This window comes from Argopecten irradians, chromosome 12 (genome assembly GCF_041381155.1).
Source record: "Argopecten irradians isolate NY chromosome 12, Ai_NY, whole genome shotgun sequence".
Lineage (NCBI taxonomy): Eukaryota > Metazoa > Mollusca > Bivalvia > Pectinida > Pectinidae > Argopecten > Argopecten irradians.
This window is the reverse complement of record NC_091145.1, coordinates 27,716,135-27,738,423: the sequence shown is the minus strand read 5'-3', so window position 1 is coordinate 27,738,423 and position 22,289 is coordinate 27,716,135. Positions and strand designations below refer to the sequence as shown.

The 22,289-nt window shown below is 34.5% G+C and overlaps 2 protein-coding genes across 3 annotated transcripts in view; one reads left to right on the top strand and one right to left on the bottom strand.

Annotated features, from left to right (window-relative positions):
• The window catches only part of LOC138336760 (integrator complex subunit 13-like), a 142,568-nt gene that overhangs the window by 107,776 nt on the left and 12,503 nt on the right, over positions 1-22,289 (bottom strand). The gene's annotated exons all lie outside the window — the stretch shown is intronic.
• Positions 1,987-21,948, top strand: LOC138336756 (FMRFamide-activated amiloride-sensitive sodium channel-like). The gene is made up of 2 exons (XM_069286310.1): positions 1,987-3,514; positions 18,646-21,948. Exon 2 carries the CDS (start codon positions 18,665-18,667, stop codon positions 20,564-20,566), a length of 1,902 nt encoding a protein of 633 aa, XP_069142411.1. The 5' UTR covers positions 1,987-3,514; positions 18,646-18,664; the 3' UTR covers positions 20,567-21,948.

Sequence of the window (22,289 nt, the reverse complement as noted above, 5' to 3'; positions counted from 1 at the left end):
AGAAAGGTCACAATGATATCAAAATTTTGTTGAAACTAAATTCAAAATGTCAGCACTATCATCAGGAGAAACATAGTTTTCTAGCTCCAGCGAGATATTGTACCTTTGAAGCTCAGTGATTATTTACACTTACAGGGAAAGATTTTACCATGGAGTTTCCATAGCAACATGCAGCTTACTAACTAAAATTAATGACACATTGATTTCTAAATAGCCGAAATTTGCTGATACCCAGTCTTTTGTGAATCTCGCTGGTAATTTGAGATAGACATGAATATTTGAAGTGTGAGCAGTTGTCATTGCCATCGTTTTTCATTTCATAATCCTGATATTCCTATAGCTAAGCCTTTTATGTCATTTCAGTAACTAACTGTAAACCAGCTGTATCTTTCGCCACTACAAAACATCTTGATTTGTATATCAAAAAGTGTTCCTGGAGATTAACTTTCATCAATTGATTTGCAAATTCAATTAAAATACCTTCTAATTTAGTGGAGTTTAGATTTTTTATTTTGCAGACAAAACTTTTACCAATTTATTTGCACACCAGAGACACATGGTTTATAGTACCTTTTCTAAAGTAGTTTGAACCTTTCTGAAATTTTAAAGAGTACATTGTTCACAACATTCAACATTAGTCTACAAACCATAATTAATCTTTTTACCAAAATTTATTGCAGTCACTATGGTGAAACAAAACTTTATGAACATGCATATATTTTGTGAAAACTTCTCCTGATTTTATAACTTATACCAATCAATAATCCTACATGTAAGCACTTTCATTGTAGTTATAAGAACACTTCCATGACAGGCTGCAGGTTCATAATTCCAGACCTCTATACTGCACCAGGTCAGTACGTGTAAGTGCCATAGCCCAGGCCTACACTAAAGTTGGTTGTCCAGGTGTTGCTGGGTCCAGGTGTTGCTGGGTCTATCATACCAGAACCTGAGCTCAGTCCAGAAATTATCCAATCCTAACCTAGTATACCATCTAGGATAGTATACTTAAAGTTTAAATTCTGCTTAGTCTATTGCAAAGCCCAAACTCTATTCATAGATTAACAAACCTCAACCTAGACCAAATAAAATTCTGTTTAGCCACTTGAAGTCCAGAGGTTGCATAGCCTAAACCTAGACCTATTGGTTGCCCAGTCTAAACACAGCCTAAACCTAGACCTAGACCTATTGGTTGCCCAGTCTAAACACAGACCTAGTGGATACCTAGCCTAAACCTAGTCCTATTGGTTGCCTAGCCTAAACCTAGACCTATTAGTTGCCTAGCCTAAACCTTGACCTATTGGTTGCCTAGCCTAAACCAAGGCCTATTGTTTGCCTAGCCTAAACCTAGACCTATTGGTTGCCCTACCTAAACCTTGACTTATTGGTTACCTAGCCTAAACCAAGAACAATTGTTTGCCTAGCTTAAACACAGGCCTATTGGATACCTTGCCCAAACCAAGAACAATTGTTTGCCTAGCCTAAACACAGGCCTATTGGATACCTAGCCTAAACCAAGAACAATTGTGTGCCTAGCCTAAACACAGGCCTATTGGTTGCCCTGTCTAAACCTGGATCTATTGGTTGCCTAGCCTAAACCTAGACCTGTCCTACTGCAGCTACATGAAGTCCAGAGATTGTGTAGACTAAGCGTAGACCTATTTTATATTAGCCACTTGAAACCAAGAGGCTGTCCAGCCTAACCCAAACCTATCCTACTGTTTACTACTTGAAGTCCAGACGGGTCTAGTCTAAACACAGACCTATTGGTTGCCTAACCTAAACCCAGACCTCCCCCGCTGTTGCAGTTTGCAGTCCAGATTCTGCCTGTCTGAGTGCATCACTTTATACCACAGCTAGCAGCAGGAATCAATTGGCTCCAATAAAAAGTTTTGCTTAACCATGTGGAATAATAACTATCGCCTCACAAGTAATACATCTTTAGAACAATACATCATACACACTATTGGTTAGAGATTCCTTCCCACTATAAGCTGACTGTCTACCAACAACTAAGGGAGGGGCACAGGAGTGTCAGCCAGAACCTCCCAGCAGTCACAGAACCAACTTCCTGGTTAGTCCTTGGAGGAAGCCTTCTTATACTGTTCAGGATGTACATATCAATTAGCCCTAACATAAAAATGTATCACTCGTTGTGAGCTTTCTGTACCACACAGTATGTCAGTGTTCTCTGGCATCATATTCTACCAGTGTGCCTTGTCCAGCCATTTCTACCTGGGCTTATATTAGCCATAAGTGCTCCCTACAAATGGCTTACTGACAGACCAAAGTGCTCAATGGTGCTTAGATGTTACAAAGATCTTTTCTTGGGAGCTTATACAGCGGCTTATTACTGCTGACCAGTGTTATAATCGTGCTCTGTTAATTGAATTGAAGTGATTCATTGGAGACAAAACTGACCATTAGTAATAATTTGTTATCACCTTGGTTTTGTCAAAGGTCAAAGGAGCTTACTGGTAAAGCTTAATTCATAAGGACTAAATATATAGCATTATCATGGACGATGAATGACATATGATCTAATGAAATTTCAAAAGGATACATACATATGTAATGTTGTTTACTACAAATTGTGATAAATATGTATTGAATACTTAAAACAGCAGTATATAAAAAAATATATATATATATATTACAAAGGAATGATCACAAAAACTTCGCAATGCACCAAAGAGAAAATTTTTTTTAAGATTGACTTGTATAAAAAGTGTTTTTATTTGATAAATAAGGATTCGGTTAATTTGAATCCTTTCATCTATTTATCAAGATCTTAATCTAAAAAAAAAAAATACTACTTATCTATTTAAAGATCTTTACACATTTGGGACTGCATCAGGGTACTCCATAAACTTTTTTGATGAGAAAGAAACATTTCTCATATCCTTCTCAAAAAAACAAAATGACATAAAACACTATCAAATTTATAAAGGAATTGATTAATATTTGAGTAAGAATAAAAAAACAAAATTTATTTGCAATTGATGTGGAAACAGGATCTCGACAAAGTTATAAGCAAACAATCTTTTGAAGGCTACTAACTTTGATTTTATCAACATTTCAAAAGAAAAGACAAAATAGGCAATGTGATCAGTATATGGCTATACAGAAGGGATCTATGGTATCTATGTACACAGCAAATTCCAGTGTGCCCTTTGAAAGCTACCCATGTGATACTGAGATGCTGTGTGGGATATAGCAGCATTTATCTGCTGTTTAAAGCAGTGGTCATTTGGATCAATAAATGACCAATTGACCAGAGGAGTTGTACCTGACACCCATGAGTGGTCTTTCCATGTAACAGATAGACACCAGGGAATACGTAACCATCTGGCTATGGACAGGAAGTGTGGGCACGGGAGTCGGAATCTGTCCAAAGGAGTACGGATAAGTCTGTTACATTACTTACAACATACTATTCTACAATTAGTGCTTACTATTTTCCGCTGGATTTTACCTGTGATTGATATTTTCATATTGATATTTTCTATTCCAGGTAAGAAACCAATATACACATTTAAAATGGTTCTTTTCCCATTTTTTTCCTCCATTATCATATATGCAGACTATTACATTTCATTTTTTTCTCAAAAAGTCAGAAAAAATATTTCTAGTGTATGAGAAAATGAATACATAATAGAAGATAACTTTTCCGTTTTAATTATTTATATAAAGATTGAACATTCTACCCTAATAGGTTTTTTTTAATTGTGAAGTCTTACTAAATTTTCCTTTTCTCTGATATTATCCTTGAACATTTCACCAGTGAGGTTATGTTAATTGTTACAACAATTAATTATAATTACTGTTATTTACTCCATTCAGTGAGCTTATAAATAGCCATAGGATTATGTAAGAGGGGAAACATACTATACAAATGGAATTAATGGAGGGGGTTGCTGCAAATGTTAATATGTTGTCATTAAATACATTTCAAGCTAATTATTGTAATTTGAACAGAAATTATATTTTCTGTGCATACATTACATAAAAGTCTCCGATAGTTTGAAGTATGATTCGAACTCAGCCATTTTAATCCAAATTTTTGGCTGTGTGTAGGTGTGTGCATTTGGAAAAATCAATAACCATTGTGTATGTTAAGTGACTTTAAAATCAGTCAAATATGCTGCAACTTTATAAATACATTTCAAAACACAACAAAGCAATTACAAGTTTTGTTAATGAATCAAGAGATGTCACGTTCTGGGTTAAAAAATATAAAACATCTCTAACCTTTTCCTAAAGATTTTTTTTCCTTGTTTAGTTTTCTTTTCTTGTTTTTCTTCCTTTCAAATAATTGCTTTTTTACAATGGAATTACAAGTCATTTGTATTTGACAAACTGATGCTTATATCATTTATATGTAAAATTTAAAATTAATATCAACTTAAATGAAATTCAATATATCTCTTGCTCTGCTGATAAGCCAATTATGTCATTCAAGTGTTGAGGAAGCACAGAACTTCTGTGAGATAATACCCCTGAAGTCTGTATAAATATAAGCTTGGAACACAACACTAGAAACGGACAACACACTCTCCCCCCTCCCCACCTCCCCTCAACTCCCTCCCACTCCATGTCTTTCCTCTCCATCGTCAATCAATTCACGGCAGACCTGATGCCTAAATACATCTATACTACAATTAAAGCTTTGATGGATACATTACAATCTTTCTCTCAAATTCAAATCTGACAGAAAAGTAAAAAGTTAAATGAAATCTTTGGTGAAACTTGATGGATGTTTTCAAAATAATTAAATTCAGACACAGAATTCTGCAGATTGCATGTAAGTGTGGCTATTTCGGGATGAACAAGTAGAAAAAGATTGGGTTTCATTGTGTATTCAATAAATACAACTGTTAACTAATTGTACTCAATCAGACACTGAACTTACAGGTTTGCCTACATGTATACATAATATACCTCTTCTGGTTTCTCTCATAGCTCTGAGCTTCACAGTAGAAGGTAATCCTACCGATATATTCCCATGGGCTGACGTTAGCCATGATTTACTCTGCGTTATATCAACCTAACAGTTGACTTAGCATTTTTGCCATTTTAACCAAGCTTTAGAGAGCAACAATTGCCTTTGTTCTAGTGTAATATTCTTTCAGTGTAATAAATTTTGTGGATCTCAGAATTACAACAAAGTATGCATAGTCCCTGAGCAGGATTGTGAAGCTAATTCTCATAATGCATTAATGATTCTTCATATGCTTCATTAGACGTGTCTGCAATATCTTCTACCTGGACATCAAAGTTCTATATCATTATAATGGGAGAAAGTAATTAACAATATCCTGGCCTTTTCCTGGGGTCAGAAACAACTACCTTGTGTTTTTTGAGCAAATAAGATTGATGCACAAGGTATATATAGCCTTCTTGGCCTATGCTAATGCTTGGACCAGCTAAGAGACACATACTTGATGAGTGAGGCTCAGCTTGGTTCCTTCATATACCAATTCTTTGTATCAAACATCTTTATCTTGGTTCCTATGTCGCGAGGCGTATATACTTGGGCTTGAACCATGAAAGGTTCCTCTTGGTTCCTGAGTGTACATATGCTTGGGGTTGAAGCAGCTTCTCCTTGGTTACTAAGTTCGCTCATGCTTGGGCTTGAACCAGCTTCGAGACTCCTTGATTTATTTTTAAGTTCACTCATGCAAACATGAGATGTGCCACAAATTTCCCATTAAACTTCATATGTTTCACACTTCTTAATGTAAATGTATTTACTTCTCACAAGAACATAACTTCTATTAGCTATGCATGTAAATAGAAATGTCATTGGTCTAAATACATAATTTCGTTCTGCCTTAGCCATATATAGAATGAATAACTGAAACTTCCATCATTTTTGATAAGCTAAGTGAAAAATAAATAAAATATTGTTTAGCAATCGGTAAATCCTGGAGCGCATTACTATCTACCATTGACAAAGTTGGAGGAATTGATTTTTTTTTTTCAATTTAAAAGTCTAGACTGCAGGTCTTATTTTCTGACAAACCAAGTCTCCAGGTTTTTCTTACTGGCCGTGACTTGCATGTATTTTCTTATGGGTGTACAAAAACTGCAAAAAATCGTAAGAAAGGCCTTAGCATCTTATACTCCATTGTAACTGAATTCTAAAATGAAATAACATCATTGGTCACTTCTTTAGTATTGTCCTAATTGACCATGTCCTTAACAGGTAATAACTTTGACCTAAAGTTGTACTATTGACCTTGGGACATATGGGCATTGATACCAGAGAATGTGTGAAGTTTTACCACGGAGTCAGTATTCTGATGTCTTACAATAGAAACTGCTCCAGGGATCAGGAAACATGATATGATGCTACTCATTACACTGTATATAAACGGTGATTGTGACCAGAAAGAAAATCAATAAGTTTGAATGTACTTTAAATATCTATCAACCTTGGCCGAGTGGGCCACTACTTAAGTGTTGTTTTTTTGTTTTGTTTTTTGTTAAAATGAAAATGAAGCAAATAAATCTCGTTTTAATAAACTCAGAAAATTCAACTTAATTGAAAAACTGTAAGATTTTCTAAAAAAATATTCAACCCTATGGAATCACCATTTCCCTGGTGTCTGGTTGTGTACAATACTAATAACGTTACAAAAATTGTTTAAAGTTTTCAGCAAAAACTGTAGCATTGTACTAAAATAAACCCTAAGGCATTTAACTTGGAATGTTTTCGGAGTATAAACCCACACAGATAACCTCCTTAATGAGAGAGTTCAACAAAATACAGGAAGCTAATGTGGTTTTGATGAACATACGCAGACACTCAATCAAATGTTTACCCAATTAATTTGACATGTAATTCTAAGCACCCACGCTGTGTACAGGTCAACTTTTTGGCCTATCAAATCACACACAAAAATTCAAAGGAACATCTCCCCTGTGATGCCATGTTTTACATTACAAAATTGGTTCCATACATTATTTCAGTGGGTTGTACATGATTTGCTATACAACACATATCTCAATCTCTTACTTACAAAACATACCTCTCACTCTTAATTACAAGGGTCAGGAATGACGAGTAATGATACATTACTCTATATGCAGCTAAACAATAAGTATAAATACATATACTGTATTGTGACTAGAACAAATCCATTAGAAACTGTTCTTTCAAATTCAGATCATATCAAGTATGTACAAAACCTCGGCCAGATAGAGATTTGTAGTTTAATCAGTGACACAAATGGTGATTTGTGTTTCTGAGAAACCTGAAACTTGACTGGTTTGTGCTGATGTGGTTACAAAGACATATTGCTGTGGATATGGTAAGCAATTACATCCAACAAACAAACAACAAAGTTATTGAGTTGCTGAGATAGATCAGTGTAAATAACAGTTTGGCTGAGGGAAGTGTAATCAATAATAATGGCTCTTTCAAATCTAATTAATTAATATTTACTTTCCACTGATTATCTGTTGTTTTTGTCTATAAATACAAAACCCGAACATTTTCGACCTAGCTATGTTGCTATATAGCAACAGAAGAATTGTGTTTGTCAATCTGATTTATTATTGGGAAGTCAGAGACAGATGTAACTTGTGTAGGTGTGTTACACCAGTTTGGGATGGGGATCTGGAGATAGGATCTATCCCCCTTAATCTCAGCATTCCATCAATACAAGAACATAGTCATCCTCGTGTTATATTGATAGGGATACATGGTTACTACATGTATATTGTCCATCCCGAGCTAGTTAACCAGTCTTTACCACTCTCTTCCAATGATGAACCACACCATAATTTGATCTCCTAGCTTTGACTGTGTTATTGTATAATTTTATCATAATTCATTCAAACTAACCTACCATCTGAAACCAGACTTTCATTTTTTGTTAAAGGTTTACGCAAATGAAATAAATATTCATTTTTATAATTGTTTTACAACAGAAAAACAATTCTAAAAGTCCACATTTCAAAAAAAAATCATGAACTTTATAGAGTACTGCTTGTCAAAAGTAGGCATTGAACTTTTTTTCTTGCATTATGACAAAGTTTGCTTCTCTTGTACTTTCCGAAGGTTCACTTAATAGAACATCTACTCAATCCTCTTTCATATGAATGGATGTTATAGGACAATTAGTGAGAAACAGTATGAAGGAGGTAATTATTTCATAAGTGAATGGTTGAGTATAGATAAAGACGCTTTACAATTAGCATCAAGTAAGACTCAATTGTTCGAAAATGTTTCTGCACGAATCTTGAGTTAATATTGGGCCAATCCTGTTAGGGTACTCCAGTCATGTTATGGTTGTCAGAGTACATCTTGTGTCAGTAAGGCACCTCCTCAGATTCCTCCTGTATCTGTAGCTATGTATGTAAACATGACACAGGGGACCATACAATTATCACTAATTGACCACTAATTAAGATAGAAAGATATAGGGGGCACCTTACTGTGAGGTCCATCTACAGATAACTATACACTCCTGACCACTACTAATATATACCCTAAATACCAACAGGGGCCAGGCCTGTTGGACATGAAGATCAATATCTCCCAACATCACAATGGTTATTCTTTTAAGAGGGAGACTGTGTACTTTAAATATCAATAGATTTATATCATAAATATTTTTTGTTTCATCTGACTTTAAAAATATGGTCTTTTGCATTTTAAGTTAAATTTACAGTTATGTTCAACTAAGTGGTGACTGAGTGGTTAAGATGTCCCAACATATTACCACAAGCCCTCCACTTCTGGGTTGTATGTGAGTTGAATCCCATATGGGGCAGCTGCTAGGTACTGTCTGTTGGTCAGTGGTTTTTTCTCAGGGTACTCCAGTTTTCTTCCACCATAAAACCTGGCACATCAATACATGACACTTGCTCTTAATAGGACATAACACTAAACACATCAAAAATCATCAAAGTCATTCTAGGTTTTTGCTAAAAAAAGAAAACCATAATAAAGACATTTAAAATGTCTGAAAGATACCATTTGAAATATAGGGATATATATGTATACCATATGGAATAGGGATACCATATGCTACGTGACATGATGTAACACATGAGGACCAGACAAGCGAGGCAGATATGAGTAACACTATATCATTTGCCCCTAATTTCACAACGCCGACATAAAATAGCTAATTATTATACCTTTTCAAGGTCTTAAGTGAAAATCTTTATTATCTGTTTCCTTTGGCAGATTTATGAATGTGTTTCATTGAGCAGTTTGTTTTCATTCTACATCAAACTACATCACACATAAATTTGAGCTAAAAAAGACACAGTTTATGAAAATTGATGAGACATATATTGCATCTTTAAATCATACAACACGAAACATACATGCATCAATATCTCAAATACCCAAATATCTCAAATTGTTACAAGCATTGCAGTTTAACGATCAACATTACGATTGCTACAGCTTTATTATCAAGTGATTTCTCCGTATACAACTCCAGCATCAACGTCCCTAAATCACCATAACTCTACACCTAATCTTCGAAGCATCAATCACACAAAAGCTTGTAACAAGGATCAGATACACTGAGACTCTTTATATCTGTGAACATACTAAACTTTCTGAAGAACGTAAAAGCTTCAACAATTTCTGGGTTTTTTTCAACTTTTTCTTTTAATTTTCGATACTCTAAAGATTTCGCTCAAATGGGACTTATTTTCTAAGCTTCAGGAATATTGGTGAAGATTGATTTGATGGAAAAGAATTTTGGTTTTAAATTCTGTAGTTTTTCTCAGTCTTTAAAAAAAGACGATTTAGTGACACAGTTTTCAGAACAGCACAGGGATAATTGTGTTTTACATTTTTCTCTTGGTTTTCCTCCATCTTTCCCTTTTTCTGTCTTGATGAAAAGATGAACTTTGATTAGTTACATGAACTTGGATGAATAAGTACAAATTAAGTTTTTGAAGACTTTAAAACATCTGGGGATTAAAACTGATTACCATGCACTTCCGTCAATAGAGATTCTGTAAAATGTTACAAATTCCAAGATGGATGATTGTGTATAAATCAATGAATACTTCCATTGTCTTTCGAAGTTGTTAACAGTATGAATAGTTAGTTTCATGTCATTAGTAAATGGCCACGCATCATTTGTATATACAGTCAAACCTGCTCTAACGACCGCCTGAATATAATGACCGCCTCTCTATAACGACCTGTTTTTAGACTCCTCGTGCATTTTAACTATATAGTGGCACTCTGCATAACGACCACCTGTCTAATACAGCTAGCGACCAGTCATTTTAGCCCCGTCAAAGTTGTCTAACGACCGGTCGCTGAGATCGACTTTTCGAGTACCGAGTACAGTGTGTGTGTAGTAAGCGTTCCTTTGACCTTCTTCGGTAATCAACTCCCTTAGTAAGCAAATGGCAGCCATTATTGAAGTCCAAGCTATGAATTGTTTATACAGGACTGTATGGTTTATAACCTAGCAGTCGTAACATTTGAGGTACAAATATGTTTGCCGACTTGAAGATGGAAGTTTTAACGACCGTTTATGCCTATCAAAGACTGAAATTATGTTTGGTCGCGAACGCCATGTGCATGAAAAGATCACTCGTAAAGCGTGATTTTGAAGCCATAACTCGGATGACACGGTAGGCAAAATAAAACATGCCGATTTATTCAATGTGTTCCGTTATTCATTGTCGATATTTAGCATTGTAATAATACTAAGAAATGACCAGTACTTAACCTTTTTCAAATTGGGCCTATAAATTTACGTTCGATTTCTTCACGATTATAGAGTCAGTCGGATTATCGCCCGATGTAACCCGGGTATTCTCGATGTGTTTATCAATAAAATACGGTCCCATTACTTGGTAGAAATGCTACTGAAAGTTAATATGTGTACCTGCATTGTGATTTTAATAGTTTTGAAGCTATATATTGTGAGAAAACGCCTCCAAATCTATCTTTCATGTCCCGAGATTAATCTGTCAAAACTGGTTACACGGCAACATTACATACGACTTGCCAGCGAGAAAGTGTTGTACAAAATATTACACGCATACGTTGTCGGAAATTAATCTTGCACAGATAATTCCGGGCCATGTCAAGTCAGTAATTAGGTAATTGTTATATTTATAGCTGAAAAAATCTACAACTAGTGTGTATCAAAACGAGTTGATTTTGTTATGATCGAAATTCCGATTGCATTTGAAGGCCTCATCCAAACAATAAAAAATAAAATGAACACAAATTACAGAAAAATATTGATACAATTAGTTCTTAAATAATTCATGGTAATATATATATAAATATCCAATAGCAGGTCTGTTTTGCATTTTAAAAAAATCTGTTTTATTTACTGGCTCGCTGGTTGGCAGAAAGCCCCAACCTGTCTATAAAGGCAACCTGTCTATAGTGACCGTTTTTCTGTCTCCCCTTCAGTGGTCGTTATAGACAGGTTTGACTGTACTCCTACACACACAGAGTAACTAATCCACATAAAACATACAACAGTTGTACAAAACACCAGTACATCAGATCAGTTTTATCTGCTTATAATGACAAATCATGAAAAATCCAAAGTTACAGTGTTTAAAACAAGAGATTTGTACTTCTATAGTACAAATGATGATCAACGCCAAAAATCCCTTCCCACATAAAATGGATAGAAATCTTAAGAAATCTAGCGCAGAAAAAAAGAAAGAAAAAACTAAAACAACTAAAGAGAAAGTACAAATAGATATCATAATAAAGATCAAAGATCTGATGCCTAAATAAAAGAAAACAGAAATAGAGTTTATGTGGGGAATTCCATAAACCAGATATTTCCAATACTCCAGCCCAAATCTAACAAGTCAGTAAATGTTGCCCATGTGGACTCTATAGAATTCTGTCAGATAAAGGCTGAGAATTTCTTTTACAAGGAAAATAAAACCCAAATTAAACATATTCCCCTTGGTTGATATGGTGAAAGCTATTTAATTGTGATTTATTGACATCCCGATTCCTTTTGATAATCATCACATCACAACTACCGGATGGCCCAGTGCTGATAGGCCTATAGATTCTCTGCCTGCATGCTGTCTTTAATCCACACAAGAATCAAAGTAAGGCACTGTATAGTACAGGCAGACAGACTGGTTATGTTGTGAGACCCACTGCTCTATAACACTAACACTTCCATGGCTCTGTAGTGAGGAATGGTAATTCATTCTAAAACGAAGTTAGATGCTTTATTTAGACAGTGTATTGACAAATATTTTGATATACACTTCAACAATTGTGCAAATGTTTTGTTTTTATTTTTTTTTATTTATTATTTTACATTTTTTTTCGTTTAGACAGTGAATTGAAAAATATTTTCATGCAAATCCCCACATTTGTGTAAATAGCTTGTGTTTAATTTTCTTCTTAATATTTTTTTTTCCATTATATTTACTTTTTTACTTCAGAAAAAGATAGACAAATATTTTGATGCTAATCTCAACAAAACGTGTATATATATATTGTGAGTTGTTTTTTATTTTTCATTTTTTACTATTATTATGATTATGGTTTTTTTTCTTTTCTTTTTGCATATTATACTTTCAAACTTGCATTCAATGCAGCTATAGTCTTCATTTCATAACAAACTTGTATTCAGGAAAAAAGTTTTTATCATCTTTAAAATATTCTGATTTTGCTTTCATAATCATCACAAACAATTTTTTCATGGTCATTTGTCTTAATTTTTATTAATTACAGACATCATTTTTCAAATAACAAGTCTCAGATGGCTATTTATCACAAAACTCATTATAATTCATGACAATATGGTAGCATGATCACATTGTTCACCATTTTAACTGGTATCCATGGTGATCAGTCTAAGGTCTCATTATCATGACTGATGTTTATAAAATCTAAAATAAAAAAAGATCTGGTAATCTTACACAACTATTTGTCCAAGACACCAGACAATGTTAAATTTATGGCCCCTTTCTGAGTTTGTTTTGAATTAAGGCATATTCCTTGATGCAAATTTGTGTGAAGTGGGTTGTCAAATATCTGTGTTTTTTGGTTGTTTTTGTTGTTGTTTTGTTATTTGTATTAATAAGTTTTCGGCTTTCCTAACAAGAGTTCTAAGCATGACATCAACAACAAAATATTCAAGAAATATTTTTCCCTTTAATTTGTGTCATTTTGTCAAATAAGGACAAAGAGTACCGGTACGTTGTTTATGATAGTGCAGTATAATTATGTATTCTGTATACAGTTCTTTGTTTCACTTTTTTTGTTAATATGCCTCTATGTCAATTCTTAAAGTTGACCAAAATGCTAATACAATGCCAATCAAATATTCAGATTTTATTTTTCTTTCAAATTGTATCGTAAAAGCATAGCAATCATTTCTTTTGACTTCTTTGTGATTTTTTCCCTAATTACCTAGTATCTTGCAATAATACTACAAAATACAGGTATTACATAGACAATCAAATATTTAGATTTAGCTCTTCTTTCAAGTTATACCTGTTTTACATGCTTATCAAACCATAGCACTCATTCATTTGGTTTCTTTGCGAACTTTTAAGTGATTATTACATTGACAATAAAATATTGTCTCTTCCTTCAATTTGTCCCTGTTCATCAATTCGACATTAGGGATAAATATTAGATCTGTATGTTATCCAAGAATTAATGCCTGCATGTCCATTAATCTGAGCCTACTGACTACTGCTGATGATCAGACCAGTCCGATTGCCATATGGTTGATTTGTTACAGATAATTCTGGTATTATCCATCAGAGCGAAAAACAAATCATAAAAAACGGGGCCTTGCTGAAAAAGTATATTCACCTAAGTCATTCACATATATAAAAGATTCAGATACAAAAACTCATGGTCGACAGATCACGTGCTACACAAGCCGTTCTCTTGACACCTAAAGAGCTTAGAGATTCTCCAAGAGCTTTTTTCTCAGCTCTATGATATATTTTCTTTTCTTGAGGATGTAATTTCTGGAAGGAAGAAGTTGTTTTCTAATTAGGTTTCCTTTATCTATAGGTACTTATAATTAGTACGTAGATTCTGTAGCAAGTCTCACTGCCTAATTTGTGACAACAGTGACGCACCCGGTAATTGTAATACATTTTTATTCAAGTCCTCATGGCAGTCTGCCTACAAGGTAATTGCCCAGCTTTTTCCAGAAAGGGGTCAAGACATTTCGCCATGTACTATATTTCTTAAGGACTTGGCAAGACAATTTCCTGTGTATTTTCTTAATAGCAGTGGAAGACATTTGATTGTTCTAGAAATACAACAAAACAAAGCTATACGGTCATACTATATACCTCGTAGGTATGATGAAATTTTTAACCTGTTTGAGTCCATAGGCAATACATTATTTTATTCTCATACACTACCTGCACTTCTCTGGCAAAGTTCAATCTATTGGCACAAAGATCTTGTTCGAAATTTGAAACATTTACCACAAACTTGTCCATTGTAATGTAGATATGCACAGAATCAATACATTATGGTTTACTTTTGTCTCCCATATTCTCTGCTCTTTGTTCCTGCATTCATTTTTTATTCTGTAGTTTTCTGTTTGACTCCCAGTTGCATCTGATGGACCTACTACAAACATGACTGTACTAGTATCAGGCATGCAACTGATGCAACATTAAACTTTAGAACATCAGCACAGCTAAAATACAACAGTGATTTCATAGACACCACTTTAGAACATCAGCAAAGCTAAAATATAACAGTTTTTTCATAGGCACCAATTTAGAACATCAGCACAGCTAAAATATAACAGTAATTTCATCGGCACCACTTTAGAACATCAGCACAGCTAAAATATAACAGTAATTTCAAAGGCACCAATTTAGAACATCAGCACAGCTAAAATACAACAGCAATTTCATCGGCTCAGCACAGCTAAAATACAACAGTAATTTCATAGGCACCACTTTAGAACATCAGCACAGCTAAAATATAACAGTAATTTCATAGGCACCACTTTAGAACATCAGCACAGCTAAAATACAACAGCAATTTCATTTCATAGGCACCACTTTAGAACATCAGCACAGCTAAAATATAACAGTAATTTCATAGGCACACACTTTAGAACATCAGCACAGCTGAAATACAACAGTAATTTCATCGGCACCACTTTAGAACATCAGCACAGCTAAAATACAACAGTAATTTCATCGGCACCACTTTAGAACATCAGCACAGCTAAAATACAACAGTAATTTCATAGGCACCACTTAAGAACATCAGCAAAGCTAAAATACAACAGTAATTTCATAGAGACCATTTTAGAAAACCAGCATAGCTAAAAACATATCTCAACATATATACATGACTGCCAGTCTGTTGTTATTTTTCAAACAAACATATCAATTTGTTAAATTTTACTCAAAGAAACGATTCATTTTTGCCTAACTATTTCAACAAAATGTATGTATGATAAACTCTGTATAGTAAAACCAGTTTTGAAATCAGCCACATGTTTTGCAGTCTTCAATTTCCAAAATTGTTATTTTACAATAAAATTGACCATTTATCATGGAATGTAGTATAAACAATCCTGAGATTAAAATGAAAGGAAATTTCAATTTTGATTAATTTTTCAAAATAAATCTTAATACCAGTGCTGGTAATATCCATTATTGTAAATGCGGTAATTGTGAATCTGCAGTTTTTCTTTCACACTGGAGATGATTTAGCGGTACTAAGCCATGTGATTCTAGATCTGGATGGAGCAAAACCGCCACATGCCAGACACCCTGTCAGCACTGCCAACTTTCATTATCACACATGTACAGTAGACACTGTCTCACAAATTACTGTTGGGTAACTCTTCCTTAGAGGTTCTCAACAACACAGCTTTACTTTATTCAACCTACAAATACATTTTGACACTGCAGGCTCAGCCCAGTTTTTCGCTGACCTTTGAACCCCTTTTCCTATGGTTTCACTGTCTATTTACAACTCCTTCATCATTTTGATGTGCTTCTAACCCTCCTGAAGGCTTCCATCACCCCTTAAATCCCATTCCAAAATATTATCTCTTCTTAAAACCTCTTAAAAATAACTCCCTCTTATAAATTTCATTTCCTTTTCCCTTCTTGTCTTTGATTTAGAGGAGTCTAAATGTGCCTTAAGGGGGAAATGAGTTCATTCCCTTTTTACAAGTCATCCTTCAAGGCTTTTTGGGCTTTTCCACATTTACTGTCCAATATCCATTTTCAGCTGACCTATATAGACTGACAACCACTACAATATCATGAGTCACTAGCTTTGATTAACCTCAAACTCAGCTTTTTCTTCACACATCATCAACCCCCAGCTCTCTCTTATTTCCAATTTTCTTTGCCCTCCAAACTGAATTTCGGCAATAAGCTCGAACATCTAGCTCTTTTGAACAAACCTTTTAGAATTAGGACTACTACTCTTAAGGAATTAAGGTGTCTCATTGAAAAACAATCTCACAATGTCTGTTTCTTTAATCATCAGTAACAAGTTTTATAATTCATACAAAGAAAGGTCCCCGGTATTCTTAAAAAAAGAAGTTCCCATATCATTTTACAATAATTCATGAGAGTTTCCTATTATTACTGCAGCTATAGTAAATTGTAACCTAATACAAAGAAATAAATAACTAATTGATTCTTATATCTATCTTTCATTTTCCTAAATAGCGATATATATTACCAAACTGTCATCTAGTTTTGTCACTACGACAACCAGCACTAACAGAAATAAGTCGAAAGTATAATGCTCTGTATGACCATTTACGACCTTATATCTATGACAACCCTTGAAACGATAAAGCAAAATGATTAAAAGCTAGCAACTTAATCTTATATGTGAACATCCAATCTAAAAGATGATCCATTAACTAAATTGAACAGTAAGACTCAATGCCAGATATCTATATAAATTTTAATGAATATTATAAATGACACAATGATAATCTGGTACAACGACGGCACTGCGTACCACTTGACAGAAGACGATCCCTTATATATGTATTTATAGGCAGCTCAACATCTAGGGAAATCATTCCAATAAAATCGGATGGAGTTTTGTTAAAGTTTCTTCACTCCAATTATATACATTAGGATTGAGCATAAAGGTGTATATCATTGTTTGGTCTGACTACCAATGAGGAGATGGAAAAAGGAATATCTGGATAATACACAAGGAATACAATACATCATTCAAAAGGAAACTGGTTTCTTATTCAGTGTGAATACATTGGTTTCCTGTCCTTAACAATATCATATACATATATATGTTTTTCAATGGTTAATAACTAACATCCACAATAAAATGATCACTAATATTTGTAGATTATTAACATTTAAATCAAGTTTAATTGTGTTTAGAAAAAAGATATTAAACCATAAGCAATTATATATAACAGATGTAAATCAACTGTTGACAGTTCTAAAGTAATTGTAAGATAGTTAAAATACTTACTGGAGCTGCTCTAAAAACAAAAAAACCTTTCTTAAATCATCCATATAGTCAGACAAAGACCACCTAACGAACAAGACAAACAATGTCTTTATAGCCAAGAGGTTATATAATGGTCGAATTGTGTTGTAATTGGTCATTTTGAATTCAAAAGTGGTCTCATAAAACAGTTGGTCTTTATACAGAGGTGGGCACTAGAAGAAATCCATTTCCAGCTCATTCCAAACTACATCAGTCAATATGCCTCTATATATGTATTGATGTTAGTAGGGTCTTTTTAGATGTGAAAATAATAAATCATTCATCATAAGAAGAAGACTGCGATTTTAGCTGTAACAGGAGAAGAAAATGAGCTTATTTTCTATAAATAACAAGTAATGTGATAGTATAATGAAAAGGTTTCCATGAATGTCGACTTAAATGTGATATGATACCTGAGAACAAAATTACCCCTATGTATTAATTTGTTTGCAACCTGAATATTATTTGTCATGTAAATTAGCCAATCAAATTCAATGATCCATCACCAATTAATCTTTATTTGTTATATATATATTTAACCAATCAAGTACTCTGACTTCGGCACATATCCTTAAATGACCTTGGATGTTTGGATGTTCAACCAATCAAGCAAAATGTTAAGATCGTATGATAATTTCCACAAGGGTGATATCTTTTTGTAAGTTCACATGACATTGTTGGGTCATGAACATTTCATCTACAAAATAACAAGTAAATCATATTTTATGTACAAACCCTTAGAAAAATATCATAGAATCTGAATTTAAGTCAAAATTCAAAAACTTTGGCTGGTGATACAAGCACGTAGTGAATGCCTCTCTAGCCAGTAACACAATCTTTCTCTTTTATTACCTTTTGTAATACCGTATTTGACCCAGTAAGCGTCCATGTCCCTATAAGCGTCCCTTCCTCTTTTTGAGGCTTCAATTTCAATTGTCCACGCATAAAAAAAGACCAAAACTACACAAAACTGTCTAAATTTGCAATAATTTCGTCTTATTAGCACCTATTCATGTTTTCTTCAATTTTTTAAACACCCTGGGCGCTTATTGGGTCGAAGTAACTTTGTGTGTACCTGATCTATATGACTGTTAAGACATACTCACTGCATGTTATAAGGCTTTAATACTTTTTATTTCTTTATCAAATTTTATTTTTTGTCATTTCAGGGGCACTAAGCCAGAGCCTATGAAGTTTTCAGCGTTTGGAAAGCTTGGAAGATTCCAGGATCAACTTAGAATGGTGAACCACTCGGGACGCCGGAAAAACAACAGTGCACTGGCTATAATTGCAGAACTCGGATCTGAAAGCAACGCTCATGGGCTTGCAAAAATAGCAACATCTACGAAGACAAAGAGAAAAGTGATGTGGGCTTTGTTAGTTATTGTGGGCTTTACGGCCGCAACTCTTCAACTGTCATTACTTGTGCGTAAATATCTTTTATTCCATGTCGTGGAAGTATCTGAAATGAAGGATGGTATGCCTGTGGAGTTTCCATCTGTGACAATATGTAACACTCATGCCATGTCTTTGACAAAAGTGAAGGAAAGGTTCGGTCAGAATCCAGATTATGGTCAGTGGTTTGATTTTTTAAACAGAGTATCATTTGGTGAACAGCAAACACGCGTAGAATCAACACAAGGATTTTACGAGAACATGATGTCCGAAGCAACGATGGTCGGTCATGACATCAATGAAATTCTTGTCCATTGTCAATTCAACCAACAAAACTGTTCAGCAACAAATTTTACAAAACATTTCGATGGAAAAAATTATTTCAACTGTTATACATTTAATAGTGCTCAAGACCAGAACCCTAACAACAAAATACTTATGCATGCAACTGGACCTCAAAATGGTCTTTCAATGATTATCTCCCTTGATAATGATGACCCGCCGCTAGGTGCCTTCGGTCTGTACAATATCCATGACAACATAGCACACAGTGCTGGCATACGGGTTCAAGTCCATGCCCCGAACACAATGCCAAGTCCAGTTGACCACGGATTTGACGTCCCGCCCGGGTTTTCATCGTCTGTAGGACTTAAAGCCGTCATGCACACACGCCTTTCATCCCCACATGGAAACTGTACAACTGACATGCTAAAAGGGATAAAAACTTACAGAAACACAATATTCTCATGTCTTTTATTGTGTAAACAAAAGATGGTGATAAAAAATTGCACCTGCAAATCTTCCGGGTTGCCCGATACAGAGGATGCACAAAACTATACATACTGTGGTACAATACATAACTGGCAGGGTCGATTCAGGAACCTGTCTCAGCTGCCAGATAACGAAAAGGTGAACTATAATTTGAACCAGCTGAAATGTGAAGAAAAAATCTTACATGAGCTGGCAAATGATAGGTCATATGAAAGGTCATGCAAGTGTTTTCAACCGTGTTCAGAGACATCTTATCAAAAGTCATTGTCCCTTTCATATTGGCCTCTCGAGTTTTATCAGTTTGATGCATTGAAGAAATTCTATCATGGGAGAATGAACAGGACATTCATGTACGAGGCATATGGATATCTGGAAGAACACATTGAGAAATATTCTGTTCTGAGGCAAAGTATGAGTGAAGAAGACCAAATGAAAATGTTAACTTCAAATATTCCGCTGGAGGAGCGTCAGAAACTCCTGAGGGCTACTGGACTGATACATCAGAATCTTTTACGACTAAACATCTACCTTGAAGATCTTAGTGTAGTCGAGTTCAAACAAATGCCAGCATATGAACTTGCAGATTTATTTGCAGACATTGGTGGAACTTTAGGATTGTGGATGGGAATTTCTGTACTGACTATTATGGAGCTAATGGAACTTGTGGTAAGACTTATTATGCTCTTATTCAATGCTGAGAATAAGATGCCCGATCACATGGACCCAGTTACCAACGGGATGTTAGACCACACAGATAATTATCCTGATGCCTATCAAAAGACAGACTTTGATGGATTCGACAGAAATGAATATGGACAGTCAGAAGGGTTTGAAAGAGGTGATTTTCGAAATCGATCTGAAGGATTTGAGCGGAATGATTACGGTAGACCAATGCGCGACAATCCACATGATCTACCTATATGATGGTTATCAGGATTATTTTGTGCGGTAATTTAATCTCAACCAGTATTGAGATCACCACAAGCTGATTGGTCAGTCAGGTGGCAGCACCTCATCCAATCACGATTGATTGTGCTGATAGCGGTGTCGGACCAAACACTGGCAATGTCTGTGATAATGCGTTGAACCAAACATGGCATTTTAGCCATTCACCGGAATGCACGTCTGCCAGTCCAACATGTCTGCCTGTGTCACCGAGTTTAGAGCAGAATTCACCTGAAGTTTACTGGCAGTACTGACCTTCGATGGTCAATACTGTCCAAAGGAAAGCCTTAATATCTTGTTGTTCTGTCAAACAAAATCAACGAAACAGAAGTGATTCTTCCGTGGCAATAATTACAGAACAGCTTCCTGGATGTAGTAAACAAGTGTATAGCCTATATAGATGTACCTATAACCATACCATTCATTATAGCCATGGATTTATTTACATTTCTTCCATATTCACATTGTTATGCTTCATTGGCTTTATCAAGGAAATGGTTCAGATAACATTAAAGTGTCATCTTATGATAAAAATTATGAATCTTACATCATAGAATTTTCATCCTGGGAACAATTTGAAAAATACCAAGGCAACTTAGTCACTATATAATGTGTGGATTTATAGTTAGTTTCCATGGCAACAAAGCCAAATGTTTCACCTTGGATATACTATTAACTATGGCAACAACAAAGTTACAAGATTTTACAAGGAATTTATCACTATCACTTTGGATATTTATAGTTACCATGACAACATATAGTCTGCATTTTACACCTGCTATATCTGTTACCATGGCAACAGCAACATAATTATATTACTGTCATCTTGGATACTGCTTAATTGTTTACATGGCAACCATAACTTTTCACCTTGGATATATAAATAGTTTCTATGACAACAGTGCTATAGTGAATATTTGAAATTAAAAAGATCAGCTAAAAGTTAATCAGACTGGAAACTGAAATTATTTCAAAAGTTCATTAAGGAATTTAACAACATTTGATATTGTTGAAACAACCATTAAACTTGCCATCACCTATCATATTGTGCATTTGCTGACAGGTTTCATTTTGTGTGTGATACTGGTGTGAGTTTTTTTCTGTCATCAATATGGTATTATGCTGTAGATAAAGTTGAAAACCATGACCTTTTTTGGGGTGTACCCACTTCAAAATGAATTCATATTGAGACTGAAACACATTATTTACTTATATTCTAAATATTACATAAGAGTTATACATGTACCGTCCTCATTGTAAATCTGATTAGGTTTGTAAATTAAACAATGGTATTGAGGTTTAAATGTTAATGAGTGCTACATTTGTGAGGTGTTGAATAATTAAAATAGATCAAAGACTTATGCTTCTTCTGTCTATCTAACATTAAATATATATGTGTTACAATTCTAACTGATAGCCAAACCTTATCTATTAGACAACAATTCTAACTGATGATAGCCAAACCTTATCTATTAGACAACATAATGGAAAAGCAACAAAGACTTCTGCTAACATAATAAGAAAGTCATAACCAAGACTTCAACTGATCAAGTACAAACAAAATATCAAATCAAAACTCAGAGTTTCCTAAATTCAGTATAACATAAAATATTTGTGTTTACTTTCTGTCATGGGTTGGTTTAGAGATTTGATACATTTCATGGCAAAAATATTTCTGGTAACTGTAATTCAACTTTCTTTT